The following is a 10,113-nucleotide window of genomic DNA, read 5'->3' on the forward strand; positions in this document are numbered from 1 at the left end:
TTGAAACATGAAAATTGCCCTTGCAAGGCCTTACTGAGGGGTCAACCCCATAATGAGTGGTGTAATATGTGCAGGAGTTTCCAACCACTTTATACAGTTGCGCCCTGAACTTAATTGTGCATATTGTCGTTTATTGAAGAACAAGCTCGCACACATATCGTTTCCGGCTATCGCATTCCGTGTCAACAAGGTCTTTGTAATACAGATACACGCAATTCTGATAGGATACGTAGTCAGGCTCCACGGAATCCCATTTAGTGGTGTGAGTTGATCCTGTTAACCATCTGAAGGGGCCACTGGTAGTTGTCTTGTTCAAACCGACCCACACCGAGGAGGTACCAATCCCTGCAACTTTTCAATAGATACATACAAACAATTCATACTTTGGATTAGATTGTATAAATATTGGGGAAATAAAAAAAACTTGCTTGTATTTACAACTTATCGAGATATGAGTAAATATATAATATATAAACAATAGAGAATAACCAGTCTCGATTATCAGATGAAAATGATTCCATTTCACCCAAAAGGCAAAATACCGGTGCAAATATAATAGGAATGCATCACAAAAACACCAGAGGTTTGTGAAAAGGGTAAGCACGTCTTGCCCTACCGGTAGCACCCTCTGCTCACACAATTTGAATAACAAAATCAGTGTCTCTTTGTTGCCTTGACGCTGCAGTGCCACGGGCGGCATGTTACCAAATCAGATAATCAAGTAATGGACCAGATAATATATAACGGATTGCTCATGCACTATGTGGGCTATGTTGGTAACAGTGATTGTATCTCTTCACAGGTGTAGTTTCAAGACAAATTACAGTTGTTAACAACAAAAATTTTAAAAAATTAATACAAAATCTCAAAATAAATGAAATGAAAAAAATCAAATTCAATTGCATGACAATGTTGATGAACGCCGCCATGAAAGTTACAAAGATGCATTTGGGGTTAATGCTACATTAACTTAAATATTTAATATTTTTTCTGTCCCGCGCTATGCATTGTGTCTCTTTTTCCGAACAAAAAGAAGAAACTTGCAACCGTTTGCAACTTGAAACACCTCACCCTAACGCAGCCCATCAGTGATGCACGGGTCCCAAGCCTTCTTTCGCGTCTTCTGAAGCTGGAGTACAGTTAGACGAGTCGGTCCTGATTCGTTCGTTTGTTTGTTGATTAATGTCGCACTCAGCAATATTCCAGCTATATGATGGCGGTCTGTAAATAATCGAGTCTGGACCTGACAATCCAGTGATTGACATCGTGACCATCGATCCACGCAATTGGGATCGATGACATGCATCAACCAAGTCAGCGAGCCTGACCACCCGATCCCGTTAGTCGCCTATATCAGATGGACTGTTCCATTAGGGACAGTCAACACCCCTACATCAAGATGAGTGTGATAAACAGATCGTCTTGGATGGTTAATCTGAACATTTACAGGCCGCTGTGTCTCATCAATGTCTTCCTTCTGTATATTGTGAATGATGTGATTGAAACGCAGATGAGCTAACCATGGCTGCTTCAACTGTTGTTATGTGTACTCCTCGTCTCATAAGTAAGGTGCATGTAACTCTATCATGCGCCAAATAACGAACGGAGTTCGAAGGTTGTGTTTGCTGAAAGTTCAACATCAAAGTAATCCATGCCTCACACAACGTTGTGGGGTGATCAAGAGCTACATGTAATGCCTGATTCGCGAAATGGTGAGGGAGAGAGAGACAAGACCGACCAACGTATAGTGAGTGAGTATGGTTTTACGCCACTTTTAGCAATATTCCAGCAATATCACGGCGGGGGACACCAGAAATGGGCTTCACACATTGTACCCATGTCGGGAATCGAACCCGGGTCTTCGGCGTGGAAAGCCAACGCTTTAACCACTAAGCTACCCGACCGCCCCCAACGTATAGACAAAAGATCACTGTCATCCACGGGTAAAAAGGCAGATCTCCTACTCATCTATTTGTGGAACCTTCTCCTTCATGGAGAGCATGACATTGGCATGTGGGCGCCTGAAGGGAGTCCTAAATTTCTCTAAGTCCTGCAAAAGACCTATCCAAGGATTACACTATGGCATCAATCCACATTGGCAAAAGCACAATTCCATGTCATGGGAACGCAGTGAATGTGACAAGAATAAAGCCTTGGCGCTCCTGAGTCGAGTACGAGCTGCGTGTTTCAAGTTGCAAATTGACGAGCAAAGATTTCCACTTTTTGTTAAGAAAAGAGACAAAATGCATAGTGTGAGGCAGGTTATGTAAAAAATAATCTGTTCCCGAAAAAGCTGAAATAACATAATTATTTGGTTTTACCTTCGATGATGTAGTTTTTGATGTAGTTGTGTCTAGCGTCAGTGTCAAGGGCCACGAGACGACCATCTTCAGCATAACATGCATTCAAGCTCTCTTCCCAATCTTTCAGTTCAGAGGCAGGGCTGACTTTGAAGCAAATGTTTATCGACTCGGCAAAGACGTAGCCCAATCCAGTAGGACAAGCTGCAAGTAATAAATACTCAATTCAGTTATGCAGTAGGTGTACATCTTTTAACTGTTGTGTCTAATGAACGTCAATAAAGTTGACCCAAGAATGACATATCAATTTGCAGAAATTTCTTATGTTTATGGAAATGGTTTTGCTGCTGTTAAGTACATGTCTATTACATGATCAACATAGATAGTTTCATTAGTGTGTCTTTATCAACACAAGTCATTAATGGTGGGGATTCTGGGCAAGAATAGGTCTCCAGCAACCTATGCTGGTCGATCGGATGAACAGGCTCGGTGACTTGGTTGATTGCGTGTCATTGTACACCACATCGGCAGCAGTTCGGCATGTTGTGACAAGAACATGTGATGCATATATACTCTCGGAAAATGCAGAGATGTTCGAAATTAATAGATGATAACAGAAATACCAACAACTTGTTGGCGGTGTATTGGAAGTGACCCAGGAAGACGTCAGGGGTATAAACGTTCGTTGATACGGTGTAGCATGGTGTTCGTAAATCTCCAAATGACAATTTGAGGCAGTCTTGTCCACCCCTTTTGACTTTGACGTCGGCGTAGCATCTCCCTATCAGGTCCCTGACGTGCAATTTTGGGGAAAAGTCAGGAATGTTATCTTTTAAAAGACAAAACGTGGATCAACATGGAACACAAACGACACGGCACTGTCAGCATGTTGTCTCGGTTGAACTGTCCATTGACCCTTCCATGGACAATAGACCGCCTCTGTGATCCAGCAACTCCCCAGACAGTGGATGGTCAGGGGTTCGATCCCCAACTGCGTCAAACCCAAAAGACGGTTTAAGACGGTACTTGCTCTTAACGTGGACTGGTCGGCTCAGAATCAGTATACTGTGTCTGAGTTGGGTATTCACGTTAAACTGCGACATGGAATCTCATTGGGCTAGCAATAGTTGATTGTACAATCCCGACTATATCATTAGCATGTGTTTATGAATCACTATCAAATAGTCATGATACCACTGGTAGCACCCGTCACAAATACATGCAAAGACGAGTTAATTGTTCACCTGAAAAAAACAAGGGAACTTATGGTACAAGTCAAAATAGGGAATTGCATCGTACATAATTTATGTCATTGATTTGGAAATGTCCTACACATTGCTACCATAAAACTCTTACAAAGCTTTCCTGAGGCCTTGAATCTTGTAACCTTGATGAAACAACTCCTGTGAAAGGGTCATATGGCGCTCTTTGAAATCGTGGTAAAAAGAGTAAAAGGCTTGAACTGCTGTTTTTATTGCTCGACATGAAGTGAAAGTAGATTATTGGAAAGTCACCCCTCTTGTCACACAGTCTTGTGGAGAGTGTTTTGTCACTCTGATTCCTTATGCATAGATCTATATATGAAACAGATAAGGCGGTCTCACTGGGCTACTTTATTTTTAGTTCAGGTCTACTATATAAATGTGGGTATGGTTACATCTGGGAAACCAATGTTTCTTAGAGAATCATGCCATGTTCATATCGAAAATAAGGCAGACGCTTTTTGACATGTACTTTCAAACATGGAGATCTACTGTAGATGTTTCTAGCAAATGCGAATATTATAGATATTTTAAAATGTAAATATGCGCAGAAAAATATTTAACTGATGTTAATATTAGAAAATGCAGAATATCATTAACACAATTTAGATGCAGCTCACACAGGTTAATGGTTGAAGTTGGCAGGCACAACAAAATACCCAAATGTTTAAGATTATGTAAACAATGTTTGTCGAAGATGAATTTCATTTTCTACTTGTATGTTGTAAATATGATAATTTAAGGAAAAAATATATTGAAAAGAAATACTATGTACATCCAAATAAATACAAGTTTATCTCTTTAATTTCACATGTGAGCAAAACGGCTATACAAAATCTCTCTCTCTTTATATGTCATGCCATGTTATTAAGAAATGAATCCTTGTAACATTCCTAACCGCTTCCACATTGTCATGTATTCTGTACTATGGGCCTGTGGCCTTACAGTTATATATGAATAAACTGATTGATTGATTGAGTTCAGGTGGGTAAATCAGTGGAAGGGAATTGGCTATTTGATTGTTTTTGGACGATATCAGATCATCGATATACCTGAAGCTTAAGTTTAACTTCTTGGCCAAATTACCTTGTTTTGACTTTTCTAATCCAAACAGAAAATCCGATTCATATGTTTAATGGAACAGAACTCCATTTCACCACACCTCACTGTACACAAGATGCAGTAGTAGACCTGCCACCGAATCTGTCATGTTCCTTTACGTTGAGATGACGTTTATCAGGACGCCTCCAGATACACCCATGCCTGTCCAGAAAGTCCATCTCTGGACTCAGTTGAAAATATTAGTCGAGGCCATCGGCGATTCCCTTACTTTCTATGCTCTAAACACCACTGGCGTCTGACTAGAATGTGCCAATTTGTTAAAAGGTGGTAGAACACAACACAATTACCTGCATACAAACGATTTCTAATCGCTTGGTCAGTAACTCATGTGAACAGCGATTTGATTGACTGTTTAGTTTCTGATTAATCTATCCTGGACTTGTTTTGTTGATCTTGGTCGTCCTGTACTGAACCGATCATAAACATTTGGTCTCTGCAGAAATGAGTTCCAAAGTCTGCAAATCACAGACTGAGACATGCTGAAAATATTGACGTATCTCTCGTTGAGGTATACCAATAGCCCATAGGCGTTTAACGCGTTGTAGACGACGCATTGCCGATCTGAGGTGTCAAAACCATGAATGGCCCCGTACCCACGTCCACGAAAGAATGGCATGGTCCACTGCAATGCTTCGTGTACATTAGAGCGTTAAGTTTTGGTTCCGAAACTGTTCTGCCTCTGGCCTTGATTTTACAAAGCTGATCTTTCTTCTGACGCCTGATCATAAAAAATATATTTTATGTTTTCCTACTTTTTTGACCGTTTATAGGGGAAAACGAAATCCACATTTTCAATTTTTACTGTTTTTTTTTGGTATTTGGCAATGCACTGTTTGTCACCAACCTCAACCTATGGGGGAATGTCATACGGCATTATCTACATCGTGGTAAACTTTAATCGCGCTTGAACCAGACATATGTAATGGAAAATGTGAGTGTAGGCATCGTTCAATGCAGATAGAGCGCGCTTTGTAAGAAAACAATTGTCAGTGGTGTCGTAGATTAATATACACAAAGAAACAAGGTAAGCAAACCCTAATATATTTCATTGTTTGGTCCCAATATTTGTAACAGTCATGAAAGATATATATAAAGGGAAGAATTATGTTTTCTCGAATGATGTAATCATTCATTCGTGACGAAAGCTCATGTGCCATGGTATGCCCGTGCAGCATGCTACCCTGGAGTATCTCTAAAAGCAGTATATCCAAACGTTAAAATATCTTTCTTAAGCTCGGTTGTAAACGGTTATTCCGTGACAGTGTGTGACAATGGCACGAAGGCGATTATCAAACGCCACAAGATGGCAAATAATCGGCATGCATAACGCAGGATTGTCTTGTAATGCCATTTATCGGAATTTGGGGTATCATCACACTGTCGTAAGTCGTTGAGTCGAGACACATGCTCAGACCGGTGAGGTACAGGACCGTCCAAGATCCGGGAGACCTCCTGTGACGACACATCGCGAAGACAGGTACCTTCTTCGTCTCATACGCCGAGAACCCTTTTTAACAAGTACTCGTCTGAAACAGCTGTGTTTGCCAATCGTCGTTTCAGCACCACAACTGCCAGGGCTAGACGAGTCATAAAGCGTCCCTTGTTGAGAGATCACCACAAAGTTGCTCGTTTGGCATGGTGTATTGCACGACAGAATTAGAATCTGAGAACTTGGAGACGGATCCATTGGTCAGACGAAAGTCGCTTTCTAAACCACGTCACTGATGGAAGAACGAGAGTTTGGAAGCACCGGATCACGGCCTACACTCCAAGGAACATAAAACCGACTGTTGCATACGGCGGGGGCTCGGTAATGGTTTGGGAGTGTATATCTCATGATTGCAGGTTGGATTTGGTCACCATAAGGGGCAACTTTACAGGGACTCAGTACATCCGCGACGTTTTGAGGCCAGTCGTCGTTCCTCATTTTGACAACCACACTCTTGCTACTCGACCTCAGTACATGGATGACAATACCAGGCCTCATCTTTCGCATGCAGTCGTGGATTACATGAGGGCCAATGCATTACCGACTCTACCCTGGCCAGCAATGAGCCCAGATTTGAACCCGCTTGAACATATTTGGATTATTCTGGGACGGCGCATACAGGCACGAGATCCTCATGTGCAAGATTTATGCTAATTGGAAGCAGCATTGCACCAGGGCCCAAGTGCACAAAGCGATTTAAAGACTATCGTAAGCCTATGCTAAAGTATGGGGTTAAGGTCATCTGAGCACTGAAATTGCTTTGTGCAAGTGGGCCCAGGAGTGGTTGTTGTTGACCCATCAACAGATCCAACGTCTGGCTAGAGGCATGAGATGTAGGGTGGAATGCGTCATCCGGGCACGTGGCGGTTATACCCGCTACTGATCTGTGTCACGTGTCATGTCAAATAGAGACTTTAATGAAAAAGCTCCATACCTTTTTAGGTATTGTCTAAGGTCAAAAACAGTACCTGTGTTACCATGATGTTTTGTCAGTAAATTTCAATCACAACTCACCAATATCGTTCAGAAATAGGGGTCTGCTTAACATTTTTCATTGTGTATAGAAGTATGGGAAAATGGGGGCTCATTCTGAATCCTGAGTCCGCCGCCTTCCTCTCTCTCTCCCCCCCCCCCCCACCCCCCACCCTCAAAATATTAGAGATAACGTTTGTGAAAACAGTACATGTACCTGAGTGTTGAATATGGCTGATAAGTACTTGGTGTCTGTGAAGAGGAATACTGTTTAAGAGAATACTATAAATTTATAGCTGTTTAGAAATAGTTGAAATGCCTCAATATGCCTGTCTAGAGCACTGATATCTTGTGAAGGGGTAACAGTCAAACCGATAATGATGATTGTTTAGTATACAACATGATTACCTTGCTCATTGTGTTTACAGTTCTTAACACGTACACGTCCCGCAATCCGTTAATGTGGTTCAATACACTACAACAACGACGAATGATCTACCGTTTCCCACAGGCTCAATACAAATGTACAAATATATGTGTCTCGTTACGAAAATGACAACAGAAAAAAATTATTTCCTCAAGTCCTCAACTGTTTGGACTATGGCACTATTCAGACTAATCCTCAATATACACATGTTAGTGAAAATGTTTGGTTTTTACGCTTTATGTACATATGTTTACGAATATAGACTGTAAGCTGGTAATGACATGGTGTTTGTGATTTGATTAACGTCAAATGACAAATTAATTGGAGAAAATGAACTTTTATTTAATTCTGCACATAATCATATATAAAGAACTAACATGTGATTCAGTGTTGTTGTAAATAGTCATAGTTATGTTAAAACAAACCGCAGGAACTCACTGTTTCGATAGTAGACTGCGCCAGGGGCGGGTGATGAACTGGCGGTGACAAGAACGTTATACAGACTGCAGACGTCGCCATCATGTCTCAGATACACACAGTCTTGTTGACGACAAAGACGTGCACACTGGCCAACGCTGGGAATCCTGGTGTGGGTGTTAGATGCTGATTCTGTAACTTCCCTGTTGTCCAGACTTTCCACCCTGTGATAAAACGTTCTTCCGCAAATACATACTTGAAATATACTCAACAGGAACCAGCCTGTGATTACAGCAGTGGACTTGACGTCCATGATCCTCGAAGGTGACTTGCTTCTGTGTCCTCCCGTAGTGCGACTGACAATATTTCTTTTGCTCCAACTGTGAAGCTTACCTTGCAAATCACCTAAATTGTATTTGGCAATGTTGGAATATGCACATTAATAATGTTTGTGCAAACAAAGAATCAAATCAGTCAAACCACATTATATATTTATCTTAAAAGTTGATAGGGCGTGGTATTTGCAGACATGTCTTGACATTCGGATAACAATTAACTAGGGCGGAGACAGGTGACTTGCTTCTGTGCCCTCCCCTAATGCGACTTACAATAATTTTATTGCTCCTGCATTGAAGCTTACCTTGCAAATCACGAATGCATATATTCAAATATTACAACCATTTTATCTCGAATAATATGGTGATGAATGTCGAGTTGAGAAGAAAGTTAATAACCTCACTTTTAAGAACGCCTGTTGGAAACATGGTCAATATGTAACGGACCAGTTAAACCAGCCACTCATCTTAATGGCACAGTCTTAAAGGAAACAACGTACGTAAATTGTCTTTGGCAATTAGGGAATAACCACATTAACAATGTATTTGCTATCACAGAATCAAATCAATGATACCACATGATGTTTTCTATAGTCATCCTGAACAATGGATAGGACACGGTATTCACCGGCGTGTCCGCGCGTTCAGAGAAAGCCTCATTGAATCCAAAGGTTTCGTTTCGCCCGTTGTTTCACGCATATCCAATAACCACCACTTGGTACTTAACAAAAGCACGAGGAAACGTCTATCATTCATATTCCCAAGATGTACACTCATTGTCACTATCCAGAGACCAAGTATTGATATTTAATACACACACTCTATGTGGAGTGTCTGCCCCTCACAGTGAGACTAACATCGGGTACTGGGGACCTAGTCTGCCCCTCACAGTGAGATCAACATCGGGTACTGGGGACCTAGTCTGCCCCTCACAGTGAGACAAACATCGGGTACTGGGGACCTAGTCTGCCCCTCACAGTGAGATAAACATCGGGTACTGGGGACCTAGTCTGCCCCTCACAGTGAGACAAACATCGGGTACTGGGGACCTAGTCTGCCCCTCACAGTGAGATAAACATCGGGTATTGGGGACCTAGTCTGCCCCTCACAGGAAGACAAACATCGGGTACTGGGGACCTAGTGTGCCCCTCACAATGAGACAAACATCAGGTACTGGGGACCTAGTCTGCCCCTCACAGGAAGACAAACATTTGACACTCGGGTCCTTGTCTGCCCCTCACAGAAAGACAAACATCGGGTACTGGGGTCCTTGTCTGCCCCTCACAGAAAGACAAACATCGGGTACTGGGGACCTAGTCTGCCCCTCACAGAAAGACAAATATCAGGCACTGGGGTCCAAGTCTGCCTCTCACAGAAAGACAAACATCAGGCACTGGGGTCTAGTCTAAGTTAGTTTAACCCATGTTATGTGAGCACATTCATGTGTGACTTCTTTCGACATGGCATCAGTGTCCACGCATGCAAATACCAGTCCTTATGTTAATCTGTTTGTTGTTTCACGTCCAATTCAGCAATATTGCAGCTTTTTAACCCACATTAACATCTTTTCATCTCGTTGGTTAATCAATATCAAGTGACGAAACAATACATTTCAGTGCAGACCTAACGATACAAAACTGACCCGAAAAATGTTTGGTCAAATCACGTGACTGATACTGACCTCGAATACTGACTCGTCGATATTGACTTTTCGCGAACACCAGTGTCATCACGTATTTTCACTGATCCCTTCACATGATTTCCATCGTTGATTTACCTTTTACGCCCA

At 41.8% G+C, this 10,113-nt stretch overlaps 1 protein-coding gene across 1 annotated transcript; it reads right to left on the reverse strand.

Moving 5' to 3' along the window:
• Positions 1–5: 5 nt before the first annotated feature.
• Positions 6–8,302, reverse strand: LOC139450725 (C-type lectin domain family 17, member A-like). Its single transcript, XM_071232527.1, has 3 exons — positions 8,011–8,302; positions 2,322–2,504; positions 6–351 (listed from the first exon to the last, which is right to left on the reverse strand). The coding sequence occupies exons 1-3, from the start codon at positions 8,300–8,302 to the stop codon at positions 131–133; spliced, it is 696 nt and encodes a 231-aa protein (XP_071088628.1). The 3' UTR covers positions 6–130.
• Between the last annotated feature and the right edge of the window lie 1,811 nt (positions 8,303–10,113).

Source organism: Haliotis cracherodii, unplaced genomic scaffold (genome assembly GCF_022045235.1).
Source record: "Haliotis cracherodii isolate W230 unplaced genomic scaffold, xgHalCrac1.p SCAF_8, whole genome shotgun sequence".
Taxonomy (NCBI): domain Eukaryota; kingdom Metazoa; phylum Mollusca; class Gastropoda; order Lepetellida; family Haliotidae; genus Haliotis; species Haliotis cracherodii.

What these genes read in the sequence shown, in the direction of transcription:
- LOC139450725 (XM_071232527.1), bottom strand. Translation starts at nt 8,302, where the DNA reads ATGGACGTCAAGTCCACTGCTGTAATCACAGGCTGGTTCCTGTTGAGT. An exon ending in CGCAGTCTACTATCGAAACA is followed by an intron (nt 2,505 to 8,010) that starts GTGAGTTCCTGC and finishes TATTACTTGCAG; the next exon opens with CTTGTCCTACTGGATTGGGC. An exon ending in CAAAAACTACATCATCGAAG is followed by an intron (nt 352 to 2,321) that starts GTAAAACCAAAT and finishes TCTATTGAAAAG; the next exon opens with TTGCAGGGATTGGTACCTCC.